General features: G+C 40.5%; 1 protein-coding gene across 1 annotated transcript in view; it reads right to left on the reverse strand.

The window, feature by feature from the left end:
• Window positions 1–19329, reverse strand: part of POLD1 (DNA polymerase delta 1, catalytic subunit) — a 123946-nt gene that overhangs the window by 76836 nt on the left and 27781 nt on the right. The window contains 7 exon segments of the mRNA XM_018562789.1: window positions 994–1107; window positions 3972–4088; window positions 9966–10054; window positions 13357–13548; window positions 14187–14297; window positions 17457–17597; window positions 19201–19305. Of these exon segments, the coding sequence (XP_018418291.1) occupies window positions 994–1107; window positions 3972–4088; window positions 9966–10054; window positions 13357–13548; window positions 14187–14297; window positions 17457–17597; window positions 19201–19305 (869 nt within the window).

Here is a 19329-nt window from a genome sequence, read left to right on the forward strand (position 1 = left end):
CCTCACGTCTATTTACTTGCATACACCGTGATGAGACACTGATTCTTAAAGAATTGCAGAGGAGGGAGAGAGAGGCTCGAGGGACCAGGTCTAAGAACAAGCCGGCTGGAATGATTGGGAGAGTATAACTTTTTTTTTTTTTTCTTTAGCACTTAGAAACAAATGAGCAGGTAACCCTTGCAGTGCGGGGGTAGCCCCACTGTAAATGTAAAAATGTTTTCTCCTGGAGTTCTCCTTTAACCACTTCATGCAGGTTCACGTAAATATACGTCATCCGCTTGAAGTGGTTTACCAAAGACATGGCTGCTGATGCAGACGTGTTCTTGGTATCGTTTTAAACAGCCGACGATTGCTGTTTATGTGCAAGTGATACAGCAGCTGTATAGGTGCCGAATCGTTTGTACCAAGCGGCGCTGTGTGGCCCTGGCCCCATCGCTGCCGTTAGCCTACTATGTGAAAGCAACAAAAAAAAATTGAAAAAAAAAACAAAACACAATAAATGAAAGACACTTGAAAAAAAAAATTATGCAAACATTTCTTAAAGTCCCCTGCCCCCCATGTGCACGTACATACAACGCAAACGCGCGCTGGATGTGCCTACGTGCAAAAACTAAAAATGCACCACACGTCACATATCGCTGCGAACGTCGGAGTGAGTGCGATAATTCTAGGGCCATCAGTCACTGGTAACACTAAACTGATGAGCAGTAAAAGCTTTTAAGGTTATGCCGTTGGGAAATATTGGGTATTGTAGTCTTTTGCGGTTTCACGGGTGCACGCAATTTTTGGTCAGATGGAAAAAGTGCAACAGATTGGCCCAGGTGGAGATTACTCCATCCACACGGTTAAGTGTAGATGGAGGAATCTGCTGCACCTTTTCCATCTGACCACAGAAAATCTGCAGATAATTGTAAGGTGTATGGCCAGCTTTGGTGTTATATACTGCAAAAAGAAAAAAACAAGGAAGCTTTATTCTTTCTAGGGACTACTTACCGTTTTCGAGCAGACAAAAGATTTTCCAAGATCTCGGGCAGAAGCCCCTTCCGTACGCTTGTCTTTACAAATTGATCACCTGTTGGAGTCTTGATAAAATCTTCAGGACTGAATCTAGATATTTAAGGATATATACATATTGAGTAAGTAGGAAAAAAATATATCTTTTAGAAACAATAACGCAAGACTTAAGAGAAAGTGTTAGTTAGAACAAACTTGCAAGTTACATACAAATGAAGGTGCAGCACCTGGGATTCACAGCTCCATAATGTATTAACATGCCCAAATGTATTTATTCTGATTAAAGCTTGTTAAAGTGACATTAAACCCTCAGATTTTTTTAACATACAACAATAGTGTATACGTCATCCGCTTGAAGTGGTTTACCAAAGACATGGCTGCTGATGCAGACGTGTTCTTGGTATCGTTTTAAACAGCCGACGATTGCTGTTTATGTGCAAGTGATACAGCAGCTGTATAGGTGCCGAATCGTTTGTACCAAGCGGCGCTGTGTGGCCCTGGCCCCATCGCTGCCGTTAGCCTACTATGTGAAAGCAACAAAAAAAAATTGAAAAAAAAAACAAAACACAATAAATGAAAGACACTTGAAAAAAAAAATTATGCAAACATTTCTTAAAGTCCCCTGCCCCCCATGTGCACGTACATACAACGCAAACGCGCGCTGGATGTGCCTACGTGCAAAAACTAAAAATGCACCACACGTCACATATCGCTGCGAACGTCGGAGTGAGTGCGATAATTCTAGGGCCATCAGTCACTGGTAACACTAAACTGATGAGCAGTAAAAGTGCCTTACTATAATCCATGGTTGTTTCCCTTCTCTTTGCTGCTCTTCGTTTTAAATCTGTATCTCTTCTCATGCTGGGCAGAACTTCTGTTTTGCAGCAGACTGCCTTGTCTCAGGAATGGATACACGGTGTCTGTGTATACGTTTCTATAGGCTTGTAACCTGAGCCAGCATTACAGGAAGAGGCCCTGAGCTGAAAAGGGAAGTTCTCCCCAAGCATGAGAAGACATGAGGATTTAAAAAGGAAGAGCAGCAAAGAGAAGGGAAACAACCATGGATTACAGTAAGGCACACATTACAGTATTGGTTTATGTTAAAAAATCTGAGGGTTTAATGTCACTTTAAAGACCAGATCAGAGATAGGTGTGTTTTCAGGAAGAAACCCTAATTGCTATCTTTTATCATATTTTGATTAAAGTAATACCATAATGAAAAATATAGAGAATACCATTTCTCACCTCTCCTCCTGAAAATGCTTTCTGCCTAGCTTTATTGCTGATACAATTGCTTCAATCTTTTCATAGCTGCTGACAAGTAACAACTAACCAAAAGTTCTGACTTCACTTGGATTTAATTTAGTGTGTTTTTAATCCAGGTTAACTCAAAAATAATAGAATCTAGATTCAGGAAAATAAAATTTTCACAAGCAGGTTCAGCAATTACAGATTACAAGAGTTAAAGCCTTAATCAACAAGCTGCAAAAGTACTTACTGTAATCTTAAAGTAACTGCTCAAGCAAAACTGATCTTCAATACACCTTCGCTATTTTAATCCTGGCATGCAAGTTATGCATGTGTCACCTTTTCATTTTCACTTTCTCCGATGCCCTTCGAGACCTGTACTTGGGTCATCAGTGTCCTGGCAGTTAAAACTTTGTGCTATTTCCTGATCAAGTTGTCTACAGTGACCTGACTCTGCTTACCAGTTGTATCAAATGTTTATAGTTAATAAATATATATGTGTTGGTAATCCTCTGATGAAGTGCATTATCATGGAATGATCAGGGTTTGTCTTTTACTTAATGGCTATTTTTATATGGAAATGAAATCTATGTTTTAAGAATGTCTTTCTTGGAGCGGTGCTTTTATATATACAATGTACATCCATAATGGTTAATTTTGCAAACAGGATTAAAAAAAAGTGGGTGCTTATTTTGTGACTTGATTGGATTAACCAAGCAAGATAGCAAAGCAGGAGGGAGTGCCCAACAACCACTGGTTAAACAGCATCTAAGCTCTGCCCCTACGACACTATCCTTTACTCACGCCACAGGGCTGACTGCATGTTTTAGTTTTCTGATTTGTTTCTGTGAATCAGAAAAAAAGAGGACACTGAGGCCTGACACATCTGATTACAAAATTACCAAGCGTTATGTGGTCAATGCTCATGAATCTACCAGAATATCCTGTGCCTTCTGGTCAAAGAGTGGGAGCAGTGTAGGCAGTAGTCTTATCCTATCAAAATGTCTGTGTCTCTCACTGGATGAGAAAGAAATTGACCCATTGGGCACTTATAGTATGCTTACATTAACCGAGCATTCTGGCTTCCTCCTGGGTGCCTTGTAATATTTGCATAGCATCATGCCTTTTCAAGGTGCAGGCAGGGCAGCCATTAGAATTACTAATCCAGGGAGTGTTGGATCTATTCAGAAAAGCGCTGATGCGAAAGGTGGGGGATTCTGGTGTAAAGGGAGGCTTGGGTTGTAAAAGGAGGGGGGTCCTCATGTAAAGAGGGCTTTTAATGTAATATAGGGGAGTCAAGGTGTAGGAGGGCTGCTGATATGAAGGGGGAACTCACTTTTTGTGTTTTATGCGTGGGGTCTCCCACAAAATCCATTACATTTTAGGTGTGTGTGTGTGTGTGTGTGTGTGTGTGTGTCCTGAGCTTCAGCTATCCAGCTCTAAAAAATGGCTTTTTATTTAACAGAGTGTTTTAAATGGTAAATGTGAAAGAAGCCTAGAGTGTCACTTGCTGGCTGGAAATAGTTAATATGAAATATTAATCTGCAAAATTGAATATTTGTCTATTTTTTTTAAAACACAAAAACTTTTTTTAACCGCTAGATAAAATAAATACGCAAACACAACATTCTCTTAAAGTAGAAGAAAATTACAAGTCTAAAATAGCAGTGTGAATATAATAAAGCGTAAGAAACAGAGGATGTACAAACCCATATTTTTCAATGGATCCAGCCTGCAGCAGAGTAGTGTAACAGAGATTATGAGCCATCATGATAGATGGGTATAGTGATGAAAAATCAAGGGTGACAATTGGGACATCATAATACCTAAAGAAAATAACACATATTATTCTGATACTAGTATATAAAAAATGACCATCAATCCACATTTAACTTACCTTGTAGCTAGTGTACCCAGGGTACATTTTTTTTTTTACAAAGTAGCTCAGTAAGGCTGTATTGCCCAACACATTTTCCCTCAAACAAAGGTAATACAATTAACATAGCAACAGCCAATAGAGAACACACATCAAAATATGTTAACCATTTGCACATCCTTCTAACAAGAGTCATCCAATACCCACAAACAGGGAGTCAAAAGTCCCTTAACAGGAATTAATTAGCATAGAAATGGTAAACAGAGGCAACTGATTGCTCTGCCTTGTGTTTCAGAGGATGCACAGCTCATGGCACTTATTTTCACACCTGGTGGGTGTGCTCTGTAGTATCTAAATTCTGGGACAAGATATTCCGAATCCTCAACAACCTGTCAAATAGTACTATCCGGCGCTTCCCCTTCTCAACAGGGTTGCTGATATAATCCCTAAGCCCATGTGCAAATTGTTTTTATTTGTGCTCTCCGCAGCCAAACGTGAAATAGCCAAATACTGGAAATCACCTAATCTCAATGTATCCAGAGTTAAATGATACGTAACATGGATCATGACCCTTGAAAAAAGATCGGCAAAACGTAATAACACTATGGCAAAATTTGATAAAACATGGTCCCCTTGGATCCAACATTACTTATATTCCAATTACTATTATATTATATTCTAATTACAGATTACTTACCATTTAAGATAATACTATACCATATCCACTGGCTTTCATCCTCCACCTGAGGTTATCTTTACTCTATATCTATTTTCTTTGCTTCTCTTTTCCGATTTCCATTCATTATAACCCTTTTCATGCTCCCTTTATACAATCTAGTGTACTTACTTAAGGTATATGTTATAAACATATTACGGTCTATACTGGCCACATTTACTGCCTACCAAGTATGAGCAAGAACCACACATTGGGCTCCATTTGCCCTTTACTGGCATGACCCCTTTATGGGATTTTGTATCCTTTTCCTTTCACCTAATTTTATATCCCTAACGACCACCCTTTTAAATTGGATACCTCCCCTTAAACCCTCCATGTCCTTTACTATACGCTCTATCTGTACACCAGATTCTACCTCTTATAAGTATGCAGAGTATGTACAGTTGTGTGAAAAAGTGTTGGCCCCCTTCCTGATTTTTCATTGTTTTGCACATTTGTCACACTTTAATGTTTCAGATCATCAAACAAATTTAAATTTTATTATTAAGGGAAAACAAAATTCAAAACGTACATGGCCCTGTGTGAAAAAGTGCTTACCTGCCCCCACCCCTGTTAAAACATAACTTAACTCTGGTTTATCACACCTGAGTTCAATTTCTCTAACCACACCCACACCTGTTGGCAATCAAGAAATCACTTAAATAAGACTTGACTGACAAAGTGAAGTAGACCAAAAGATCCTCAAAAGCTACACACCATGCCGAGATCCAAAGAAATCGAGGAACAAATGGAGTAATTGAGATCTATCAGTCTGGAAAAGGTTATAAAGCCATTTCTAAAGCTTTGGGACTCCAGCGAACCACAGTGAGAGCCATTATCCACAAATGGCGAAAACATGGAACAGTGGTGAACCTTCCCAGGAGTGGGCAGCCAACCAAAATTACCACAAGAGCGCAGCGATGACTCATCCAAGAGGTCACAAAAGACCCCACACAACAACATCCAAAGAACTGCAGCCCTTACTTGCCTCAGGTCAGTGTTCATGACTCCACCATAATAAAGCGACTGGGCAAAAATGGCCTGCATGGCAGAGTTCCAAGACGAAAACCGCTCCTGAGCAAAAAAAGACTTTTGGGAAAATACTCTGTGGACTGACGAGACAAAAGTTGAACTTTTTGGAAGGTGTGTGTCCCATTACATCTGGCGTAAGAGTAACACCGCATTTCAGAAAAAGAACATCATACCAACAGTAAAATATGGTGGTGGTAGTGTGATGGTCTAAGGCTGTTTTGCTGCTTCAGGACCTGGAAGACCATCTGTTCGTGACCTCAAGCTGAAGCGAACTTGGGTTCTGCAGCAGGACAATGATCCAAAACACACCAGCAAGTCCACCTCTGAATGGCTGAAGAAAAACAAAATGAAGACTTTGGAGTGGCCTAGTCAAAGTCCTGATCTGAATCCTATTGAGATGCTGTGACATGACCTTAAAAAAGGCGGTTCATGCTCAAAAACCTTCCAATGTGACTGAATAACAACAATTCTGCAAAGATGAGTGGACCAAAATTCAAGCACAGCGCTGTAACAGACTCATTGCAAGTTATCGCAAACGCTTGATTGAAGTTCTTGCTGCTAAGGGTGGCCCAACCAGTTATTAGGTTTAGGGGGCAAACACTTTTTCACACAGGGCCATGTGGGTTTGGATTTTGTTTTCCCTTAATATTAAAAACCTTCCTTTGTTGTGTTTACTTGTGTTATCTTTGGCTAATATTTAAATTTGTTTGATGATCTGAAACATTAAAGTGTGAAAAACGTGCAAAACAATGAAAAATCAGGAAGGGGGCCAACACTTTTTCACACAACTGTATAATCTTTTTGTATGCAATTCCTATAATTTGCTTACTTATGTAACCTATGTTATATTTCTTTTATAAATTTTAATAAAAAATGTAAAAGTAAAAAAAAGAAAAGAAATGGTAAACAGATCGTGAAGACATCATTAGTAATGTCTGTAATATTGATGGGTCTCAGGAACATGTAGGACAGAGCTGATCAAGTTCTTCCGGCATATTGGGAATCTATTTCTATCAGTTATCCATTAGCAATACATTATTATTGAGAAACCTGTAGCGGTATGCATTGCAGCAGATAGGTTTGGATACAAGAACTGTTATGCTAGTAATTTCTGTGGAAGAATGCAAAGTGCCTATGTGCAGTTATGTTATATTTAGACATTTAATTAAATACTTGCAGACCTTGGGCATGAGGAACACACTAAACCAGCAAAATGACTGGCACTAGCTGTCAGTTTTACAGCTGGGTACCAGTCTGCAGTGGTAGCACAGACAATGGCTCCTGTGTAAATTTGCCTGTTTAATCGAAAAATATGTTGTAAAAGGATTACAGCAGGAACATATTTATAGTACATTTGTCCTTAACATCAGTTAAAGAAACCTCAAAAGTAACTGTGTGATGACTTTTTCGGTTTTTTTGTACACCATGTGAAATCTGATTTTTGGAATCCATTGAGGGAAACAGTAATTCCAAAACCATTTGGGTTATACTGCCGCCTACAGGAGGATTGGACATTGTTTGCAAGCGCAAGAAAAATACAGCAGGCCAGTCCAGGGTGTAATCCCCCCTACCACCAGGATGCCTCAGTTTAGTAACAAACCAGTAGCAAGAGCATCATTATAAACCCAGAGTGGTGGGACCCATATCCCTCAATGTATTTCAAGAAAAGGATTTTATGTTGAGTACAAAAATCAGATGTTCTATTTTATTCATTAAGGGACACAGCAACTCAGAAACCCGCTGGACATTCAAAAGCAGTCCAACTGAGGTGTGAGCAACACAGCTTAAAAACAAAACAGCTATCTGGCCCAACAAGGACAGTCTGCAGCTCAAAGAGCCATGTGAACGACCTTATGCTCAAAGCTGGTTATCAGATGAGGCAGAAAATGCCCACCTGAAAAAATTTAAACAAAGTGAGAACAGAAGACCAGGTGGCAGCCTTAACCACTTCCGGGCCGCAATACGTCTATAGACGGTGGCCCGTTAAAGTGGTTAAAACAAGAACGCGGCTGCTGCACTACAAAGCCCTGTGTATATGTACTGACAAGAAAATACTAAGAGACAGGAGGTTTCCAAACAACCCATAACAACTTCAGAGATATCTGGTATGTGTGAACAATGATCTGCGGGTCAATGTCAGCACCAGTCAGAGGAGAACTAGAGCCAAAACCAGGTATAAGGCAAAGCCTGTTAAAGAGAACATGGCCCTAGAATGAAATATCAGCCTCATATTGGAGGGGTCCTTAAGGGATGGGGCATCCTTTATCAGTATAGTAGTTGCCACATTAAGGCAAGAAATAGCCAAATCCATAGTAGAGCCGGATCACTTCGTGACAAATACCTAATCAAGGTTTCTTTCAAACTTCATATAAAACAAGTGAATAAGTGGGTGCATATGGAAGGTTTTTAAGGCCTTAGGGGCTCTGTATGTTCAAGGGTCTGTCACGGCACTATTAGATGCCACAGGCTGATTTTCCAGATTCAGAGTGTTGCGTGCTACAATAGGGGTTGAAACTGTCTCCTTTAAATTAGGAGCAGTTGCAACTCCTTAGGGAAAGCTCAGCAGTCCGAGTCTTGATTGACTCAGTATTAGAGACTCTGTGGCAGATGGTGCAGACAAGACTAAGGCTGCAGGCTGATCAGACACCGAGTCAACTGTGGAGGGCGTGATAGTGTGTTTGTGGCCATTGCAATCAGAGTCAAAAATCATCTAGGTAATGCGAGTCATAAAGGCCTGCATGGCCGTAGTAAACACCTCTTCCGAGAGGGCAGCAGGTCCAGCAACACCCAATGGAGCCAAGGAGGACATCCGTGAGGGGATAGACTTTACAACCAGAGGACAAAAGGATTGCAGACTATGACTGTCACCACTATAAGGTGAAAAGCTGCAAGCAGAACTTGACGCGTTAGTGAACAGTATGCTGGGGTGCCCGTTAGAGTAGGACTGCCCCCTGTGTCTAAAATCAGACACATTGCAGCTGCGGTAAGCAAAGTACAGACTAAATGTAGGAGGTAGGGCCTTGAGAATTCACAGATCCTGGACTGCTGGTAAAAGTGTTCAAGACCAGAGGGTCGAGCAGCTTGTGGCAACACTGAAAGCAGGCAGTAAGAAAAGATCACGGAATGAAGCTTCATGTGGCTCTTGCAGTAGAAGCAGAAGCTAGGAGATGCTTCCTCAACGCTCTCTGGTGGGAAAGAAAGCAGGGGTGTGCGCATGCGACACTCCACCCAGTGGAATAAAATTAGCCCTCAAACACAGAGTTAACTGCTTCTGCGGCAGGCTGGCAGGAAAGAGTAAATACGTTTTGAACCCCGCCAATTGATAAAAATGAGGGACCTCAAGACATGAGAATGTCTTCAGGGACAGAACAAGCACATAGCAATGTCAGTGGCTCTGGACCTGAAAAGCGTTCCGCAGCCAACATTTAAAACTAGCCTGTAAAGTGCTCGTGAAGCCTAGTGCCAGAGGGCCACTTCCAGGCTAACCCCTCAAGGTCCAGCAGAGTCAGGTTGCAAGGGCCAGAAGCCAAGGCTGAGAACAAATGTTCAGAACAGCTGCAAAGAAGGTGGGGAAAGTTTTGGCCAGCCAATGTCCAATCATCTTGTAGGCAACAGTATAACTCAAAGAATTCCTGTGTCCCTCAATGGATGATAGAGAAATACAGTTTGCTATGGTAACAACAGAAGAATGTGCCAGCACATTATGCTTTGGCAAGGCTGTTCACAGTCCAACTCAGGAGTGCACAGTAAAGGGGAGAACACTGCAGCTGAATAGGGTAAGCACTCTTGGCATAGGAAAGGAAGCGTGGATACAACCTGTTGGTATGTTTTAGCTGAAAACAGGACATATATAAAAAAGGATGAACCTTTTTGACATTATAAGAGCATGTCCAACAACATACAGTATTTGGTTTTGGTGAGTTTAGATACACTTTAAGAAAATCTGAAAGATGATGCTTGAAAGTTTGGTAATTATAAAAAAGGTATGGCACATAAAAAAATGCACTTCTTTGACATCTACTTAACAGAGGAAACCAGTTAAATTTTTTAGTTTTTCAGTCATACACACACTGTGCTCACCCTTTAACTGGTTCAATGACAGTAGCCCCAGTGTAATCTTCTCCGCCTTCAGATTTTACCACCGGCATCACCAGATCTTGCTTCATGGCCTAAAACATTAAGAGAAAAGATGCTTTAAACTCAATAGGACAATTACACAAATTAGCATCATTTTCTATTAGTGGCCTGAACATTTGCTCAAGTTTTCAAAATGTCAGTCTTTAACACATTGAAAGTTGATCTGTGAGGTTAGGAATACAAACCTCGTACATAAGGATGTCACAAGGGTTACCTGGAACTCACTGACCAGGATTAAGACTAGAATTTAAACTTCACTGGCTGCATGCTTGCCTAAAAGGGAAACTTTATAAACCAATTTAATTTTAAAAAAAGCTCTGTTGCTGTTACTTACAATCCTCCAATTTATTCTAACAGAAAAGCAGCTGGTGAGGTTCTGTGTAGTCTTCTAATTTAGCAGGGAACTGTGCTAGAATAACATGATACCTCCCCTGATAGCAAAGCCAGCTAACACAATATCAACTCTTCCATATTCTTCAAAATGCAGCTTTCAACTGTGAATGGAGAAGATTTGTGAAATGGGCAGGGGCTGCTGACCAGGAAGATGTGCCTCTAAATGTCCATTCACAACTTTTCATCCTGGTGCATTATGTAATGTGCCTTATGTTGCACACACATTGCAATAATGCAGCACAGTAATTTAAATGGGCTGCAAATGCATCATGATGCAGTGTTAGGCATTGTATAGCACTGCATTGCATTTATGTCAGAGTGACTTAGTGCATTGGGGTATTACTGAAAATGAATAGCACTGTAACATGTGAAAGCATGCAACGCATGTTAATATAACGTGTGCATTACTGAAGCACACTGCAAAGAACAGGTGTGAAAGGGCCCGTATGGCTTTCAATATGGTTCAGGCTCCAGTAAGCAGTGGATGCAGGGGAGAAATATGCATCAAAAGGAGTGCCCCCCGAGGAGAACATCAGATGTCATAACATTTATTCACTTTCCTTTAGTAACAAAATGTGTTTTGTGTACAGTTGCTAGCTGATTGCAGTTCCTCTTTAAGGTTAGTGACTCACTAGGTAGTAAAGCCAGGATAAGAACAATAGGCCAGGACCCTGAACCTTATTTATATCCTCATTTATCACTTGCAAATGTCACATTCTTAATGTTCCACTTCATGGTCCTAGACCTAGTATTTCACAACAGCAAGTATGGCTAAAAATAACATTCAGGTTTGGTCACCCATCTTCTTACAGTTTCTAAAAGACTCTCCTGAAAAATGTTACAATTTAGGTGTAAATATGTTGCATGTAGAGTCTTAATCATCTTGTTAAATTCTTCACATACCCTAATTAAATTCTTCAAAGAGGTGGGGGCCTGGGTCCCTCAAAGGACTCCAAGAAAAGGTTTTTACAAAAATCCTATTTTCTTTCTTGTCCATTGAGGGACAATATAAGTCTTTCCCCTTTGGGACTTACAAAAAGCAATCTACTTGAGAGTTGGGCAACACTGCAGGCAGTTCAATGAAAACATGGAACTGCCTGCAGCTCAAGAAACTGCCTGAAGGACCTAATGCCTAAGGATAGCATCAGATGAGGCACCATCTGGGATGACAAAAAGGGAATCAGTCTTTCTAAAAGAAGCAGCAGCTGAGAGAGACTCTCTCAGCCCAAACCACATCCAGGCAATGGAGGAAAATTGCCTTTTTGTGAACTGGAGCCAGACAGAGGAACGGAAGAACTATGTGCTGGCTGAAATGAACGACAGAACATACCTTAAGTAGGAAGGAAGTCCTGGGCCTCAACACCACCTTGTCCCTATCCAAACCCAGAAAAGGTTCCACGCAGTATATAAGCCGGAATTGGATGGAACATCCAAATTTTTTGTGGCTCCTTGCAAAGCAGAAGCAGCAGGCAGATGCTTCTGATGCTGTATGGCAGGAAAGAAAGTGCAGAGAAAGCACGGATAACACTGCACCTAGCTAAATATGTCAGTGCTCAGACACAGCGTTAACCCCTTTCGCAGTAAAAAATAGTAGGAAACGGAGAATTTTAAAAGCGCCGTGTCAATTTTAATAGCAATCCATGTGCTTGAAGAAACAGGGCAAGCGCTGAGGCAATGTCAGCTGCTCTGGACCTGGAAGGTTTTTTCCAGCGCTTACTTGTTACCAGAACAGAGTCTGGAAAGCACTCAACAGTATATAGTTCTTTCTTGTCCTCAATGGACAAGAACTATATACTGCATACGAGTTCATCAGTTCTGAGGCATACATGACCAACTGGATTAAAAACACATCCTGAATATGTTAAGTGATATTTAAATGCAGCACAGCACACTGGAACGTGAGCGCAAAGCCATGTGACCAGCCAGTGCAGGCTTAGAACTGGGGCCTGCAATTTATAACTGAATAATTACATGCAGGCATAGCATGGAGTAAACACTGTGGTGTCCAGCGAACTGTTCAGTTCTCGGTTATGAATGGGCCCCTGAGACTTAAGGTTATGTGGTCAAGAGAAGGAGGAACCAAAAGGCAGGAGGAAACAAATGGCACTTGCTGCGGGTGTGTCCAGTTAATGTGCGAGTAGGATCTGCAGGTTACAAGTGAAAGCAAGGGTCCAGGACACAAGTCCAGGAACAGGGTTTTGAATGCTGTAACACAGCATTATATAGTAATGCTCCACTCTCCCCACTAACTTGAGATTTCAACAAATTAAGATGCTTTGGATGACATGTTTACTTACTGCATAAGCATAACAGACAATACACTACAAAAATATGAAATTACACCTATCTCTGCCAGCACAAGCATATTTTAATTATAATAATCCCCAACAGATTATTTTGTATCCATGTGCCGTGATGCAACATTCAAAAGGAAAAAAAGCTCTCCTAATCTGAAAGATGAACTTGGGCATTACCATTCCATTGGGATACCATTATCATTGAACTTACATGGTATTCCTGTAGGAAACTTTGATCATTGTATTTTAGAGTGATTATCTGGTGTTGCAGTATTTAAAAAAAAAGACATTTCCAAACCTGAAATTAAACGAAAATCCTACCTGCTCTAAAAAACGGAAACATTGTATATTTGGACATATTATAAGCGTTCTGCTTTAACAGCTGGAAAAGGCTCTGGTCCAGAAAAAGTTGAAACAGATATTTATTAAAGAAAACTGCATTATAACTCATGATTTGCAGTTCAACTGCATGTGAGTTTTTACTCAAAAATTTACTTTTAAATCACTTAACAGGTCTTATTTAGTAAAATAAATTAATAATCCACTGCCTTATTACTGCTATTGGCATTGCCTTATTGAATAATCCTGACATCATCAAGTGACAATCACTTGCTTCCAAGGAATGCATATCCATTGTCACATACCTGTCTGAGGAGCTGCGAGACCACCTTTATTTGCTGCCCACGAGATAACAGGTAATTGAGAGGCACACCTGTCACACGTGCCATTTCCATGTAATTTATAACACACATGAGCTTCTCCATAAGACGAAGAGGTAAGTAGGCATCCTTCAGGCAGTAGACAGCCAGCCTTCTCCGTGTTTGCTCATTTCCGTTCTGCAAAAATATCAAGCAAAGCACTAACAAGTTAAAAAAAAAAAAAAAACACAGTATGTGTTTGTATGTGTATATATATATATATATATATATCTAATCGATAGATAGATAGATAGATAGATAGATAGATATAACACTAAATATGGTTACAGAGAAGGTACGTTAACAAAAAACTGTAAAGATTAAAGTTTTGATTTAAAGGAACAAATACCTCTAAATCATGGGGAAACTATTAATGTGCACAAAAAACCCACAAGGTTAGGAAACATTTCCTAATACGAGACCAAGGCACTTAAAACAGCACATGAGAATCCCTGTAATTCTGCCCAATTAGATTTTCTGTTAATTTTACACACATTTCATAAATTGAGTTTAACATACTTTCTTTAAAAAAATCATTGAAATGTATTTAGGTAACTTTTTAGCAGCAGACACTCTGAAAGGCATAATTATGTGAAAAATTATGTTAATAAAACACAAAGAATCCTCGCTGATAAAACATTGTGGTTTTCCCTTAATTATATTAGTGTGCCCATGTTAGCTTGTACTATTAAGTTCCGAAGGATGAGCATATACAGTTGTTAATCAAAGGATTTCTGGGTAAACCAAATTAAGAGTGACAAAAGACTTTGCCATACCTGTAGATCCGTAATGATAGAGTGCTGTACATCTTCCTTCTGTTCTTGCAGAAAGTGGAAACTGACAGCATTCAGAGTGTATGAACGCAGCTTGTAGTCTCTAAGGAGTACCTGTAAAAAATGCAAAAAGAAAAAAAATATGACACATAATGATTAATAAAAAATTTAAAAAACACTAGCCATGTCCCAGTGCTCCCCTGTGGACAATAATTAAAATCACTAAAAATTGGGTGTAAGGCTGGGCACACACCGTACAACCATCGCAAGACTTTTGTCTTGCGATGGTTGTAAGGTACTTAAAAAAAAACGTACGATCTGCCTATCTTGCATAGGCAGATCGTACTTGCGATGATCGCAAGCCACGCCCTTGAGGGGCGGGCTTTCGATGACCGCAATGCCGAACGGGCAGTGTGCGCTTGTGCACACCGGCCCGCCCAGCTTTTATCTCACGAACATGCTACACACCCGCCGAACATCGTACGATGCTCGGCGGGTTTTGAAACATGTTCGTAAGTTTAAAGTCGTGCGACCTTACAGTAGTAGAGGTCGCACGGCTTCCACACACCTTAAGATAATCGTACGAGCGCGGGATTTCCCGCGATTATCGTACGATCATCGTAAGGTGTGTGGCGACCTTTAAACTAGGACATGTCCCCCTGCAAGGCATCTCACCTCAGAGCTGGAGAGAGCAAGGAGCACTTGTCAGTCATTATCCTATTAAAAAACACAATTCACACATCCCTGAAGTTCTTATTTAGATCTCATGTTCCCCAGCTGCTCTTCTACATATATCCACTAAATACAACAAAAATATATAGATCTCCATATTGTTGTAGGTGATCAAGGAGAAAACAGTAGGGACTGCGCATTGCACAGAAGACATGGACAGGTATTAAAGAAATCATATTTGGATAGAGACTGACAAATCAGGAAGTGTGTGCTTGTAATTTTTGCATGCTGAAGTAGCACAACTTAGAGCCCAACTCCAAGCAAAAACATTTTATTTTGATTTGGATAGAGCAGTAAGGGATTACAGCCTCTGTGTGCCTATTGGAAAGTTTTCTTTAAAGTTTCTGTCCAGGCAGAAGGTTACAACAAATCACGCTAACAGGGACAAACACAAACAGACAAAAAATATTAGCTAAGTGGGTAAGGGTCAGAACTGAGAATGTTTTTGTTGCTTTTTTTTTTACTTTCCTGTCCCAATGACAACTGAACCCCCAATTTTGTGTAAAGGTGTCACAGGGAAAGGAAGTACAGGAAAATCATACAGAGGTCGGCGAACAACAAGGCAATGCTGCTTGAGATTTCAGTGCAGCAGAGGCAGATTACACAAAAGTTATCTGGCAAGACCAACAGGTTTTTTAACACTGTTGTAAATAACAGGGGGCACATAAAAGATGTTAATTTATACGGTTTACACACAATTTACGGTTAAAATTCAGCATCCTAGATTGCTGATCCCAAGTTTCTAATGCAGGAATTTTGCGGAGGAGCAAAGAAGACATTGTTGGACCAAACTAATGTATGTTATGGTCCAGAAACCACTGAAACAAACCCTGCTACACTAACAAAGTAAACACTGGTAAACTGTTTTGCATATTTATATTTGAAAAGTGTATGTGGCCTGGAACTATCCTTTAAAAGTAAAGGTGTTGAGATACTTTCGGTAATGCTTGTAAGTCATTATTAGTGTTATCCGGTGGAACCTTTTGGTCTGTCACCTACACATGGTAACAAAAGTATTACAGAACAGCAACAGTGTCCTCCCCAGCATGCATCATTGACTATTTAGCTTCTACCTTGGGAATCTTCAACAGAAGTGTAGCCATGGCAATACACACTACATGAACCGCATAAAGAAAAAACCCCACAGCCATAAACTCCAGCAGCCATCTCCCGAGAGTCTTCTAATTAGACACTGTGCCCTTGCATTTCATAGCCTTTCTTGGGAAAAACTCTGCAAATTCAGGCAGGGGAATAAACAAAGGGAACTACGTCAGTTTTGTGGTGTAAATCTGGGCACATTTTATGTGTGCCAAATTAACAATGTGGTAACAGTTTTATGAGGTGTTGCCAAATCATGTTAAAAGCACTATGCCACAGTTATTGGAAATGTCTGATCGCATGCGCCAAACTAAATGAAGCACTTGCGCCAATGTCCGGTTTTAAAGCCAGTTGTAAAATATGCATAATTACCAGAGTGATGTAACTACTATAGTGAGGATGGGAGACTCAGCACTGCCGCAAGGGGGCGGGGGAGATGTGTATGGACAGCCAGTGAGGTGCAGCAACATAGGAAGAAGAAAATTTAGGATGATTCCTGTGGAAGATTGTCCATATTGGCCTACCTCTAGACAGGCTATCCCCCCTTCAGTCTATCATGAATGCTGCTGCTAGACTTATCCACCTAACCAATCGCTCAGTGTCTGCAACCCCCCCTCTGTCAATCCCTGCACTGGCTTCCAATAACCCAAAGGATAAAATTCAAAATATTAACAACCACTTACCAAGCTATCCACATAACCCGGCTCCATCTCCAACCTTGTCTCAAAGTATCACCCTAACCAACCTCTCCGCTCCTTCCAAGACCTCCTGCTCTCTAGTCAACTCCTCCCATGCTTGCCGCCAGGACTTCTCTATAGTCTCTCCCATCCTTTGGAACTTCTTACCCCAACCTGTCCGTCTATCCCCTACTCTGTCTGCCTTCAGGCGTTCCCTAAAGACTCATCTCTTCAGGGAAGCCTATCCCGCCTCAACCTAACTAATGAACAATCACAATTTATCCCCACACAGCCACCACCTCTTATACCACTTGCCTCTTCCTTTTAGATTGTAAGCTCTCATGGACAGGCCCTTCTTACAATCTTGTCTTGATTTGCATTGTAACTGTAATGTCCTCCTTATATTGTAAATATTTCATTGCGCAAACTGTTGGCGCTATTTAAATCTTGTATAGTAATATTTGTGCCAAAATGTTGGCGCATGCCAGAGTAAGTGCAGTAGAATCTGGCGGATCACCACCATCATGCGAGAAATTTATGAATTGGCATGCACCTCCTTTTATTAATTTGTGGAAGAAAGCACTGTTAAGCAGGCATATAGAATTGCTGCTACTTTTTTGTAGAAGCATGGGATTCACTATAGTACTGGGCGTTAGCTGTGAAAGGGCCACAGACAGCAAGGCTTCCAACCACTCATTTTGGAACTAATGATTTAGATAATAACACAACAGTGATTAACCACAGCACAGTACCCATCTAATATTACCTGAAAGAGATCGAATTGAATACGACCCTCTGTGTTAATGACTTTGTTTTCTCGTCTACCCATCTGTTTGGATTGGAAGGAAGAGTCCCGTATAACAGACTTCATGTTTCTGATTCTTCCTAGAAAAGGAAATGTGTCAACCTGTAAACAGACAAAGCAGCACATTAGGACTAAAACTTGAACATTAGATTATCCACTTGCTGACCAGGTGTTTACACCCCCCTTCCTGGTCAGGCCATTTTTCAGTATTCAGCGCTGTGGTACTTTGACTGACGTTTATTCCATCATGCAATGCTGTACTGAAATTTTATACCATTTTTGAGGACACATAGAGCTTTCTTTTGGTGGTATTTAATCACCACTGGGGTTTTTATTTTTTACAATGTAATGAAAAAAAAAAATGTTAAAAACATTTGTGACCCATATTTTTTGGTAAAACATAAAAGACGGGGGTCAGGTTGGGTAAATAGACACCAAACATGTCAAGCTTTAAAATTGCGTGCGGCTGCGAAATCGCAATAAAATACTATACCCAAAATTGGCCATAGGCGACGCTTTAAAAGCTTTTACCGCTCATCAATTTAGTGTGATCAGTGAATAATGGCCCTAATATTATTACCCTCACTCTGACGTTTGCAGTGATATGCAACATGTGCGGCGTAATGGGCGCGATTTTCGTTTTCACACATAGGCTCACCCGACGCATGTTTGCGCGCATGTATTTTTTATGTGTGACTTTTTTGGGGTGAACTTTAATTTTTCTTTTACACTTAAGCTTATTATCACATAGGGGGCTAAGAAGCCCCTTATGTGATAGCAAAGAGAACGTGACAGGTCCTCTTTATGAAGACATCAGGGGGTCTTTAAGAGCCCTAATGTCACCTAGGGACCCCCAAAGAAGCTGATGAAGCAGAGCTCGGAGGGAGATTGTGTACTGATCTCCTGTCACAAATGAAATATCAATGATTACAGGGCTGCAATTATTGTGTCTTTCATATCTGTCTAGAGCTCAGCTTTAAGGCATTAACCTTCTATTCCAAAAGACCTTCTCGTCTTATTTAGAAGGACTGAGACTAGGAGAAGGTAAGCACTTCAAAGTAATCAGGGCTCTAGTGGTTTGCCCACTGCTGCTATGAAAGTACTTCCAGGATGGGGAGAGCAGAGAGATGATCTCATCAATATGCTTCTGCTCCTACACTATCCAATCACCGGGGTGGATCTGTATCACCTAACTGCAGAAGAGTCTGCAGGGAGGGCATATGACCTCTCTGTGCTGCCTGGAGCAAAAACAGATTTGTAAATCAATTGGCAGGTAAATTGACCACCTATGTATCTGAATTCTTTATTTAGATTAATTTTAATATAATTGTATGATTATGCCTAGTGTTGTAACTAGAAGAATGCTGTATCTTACACTGAAGAACACTGGCAGGATACCAACATTTCATGTATACGTTGCATGTACTTTGACCTCAAGTACCATACAGAGGGGGAAATAAAAACAGGCAAAATTACAGGATGTGGTGGATAAGGTATCTGGAAAATCCTGATTACAAATTGGACAGCTACAAGAAAGTAAAATTTAACTCTTACTGTCCTAGGGTGACAACACTTTCTCACCTTACCGTATCTATAGAGAAGCAGCATTGTCACCCTACGCAGCTCTTCTCATTTGAGCTATAAACATTTTATTTGCACTAATTTTAAACAAGCGACACTGTATTAAAAATTGTGTTAACTTTACCTTAAGACAGTGTGCTCTGTTGATTAGATATGGAAAGTCAAAATTCTGAATATTGTAGCCGGTTATGATGTCAGGATCAATAATGCGAACAAACTCTGCCCAGGCCTGTACAAAAAAAAAAAAAAAAAA

Source organism: Nanorana parkeri, unplaced genomic scaffold, assembly GCF_000935625.1.
Source record: "Nanorana parkeri isolate BGI_ZX_2015 unplaced genomic scaffold, ASM93562v1 scaffold600, whole genome shotgun sequence".
NCBI lineage: Eukaryota > Metazoa > Chordata > Amphibia > Anura > Dicroglossidae > Nanorana > Nanorana parkeri.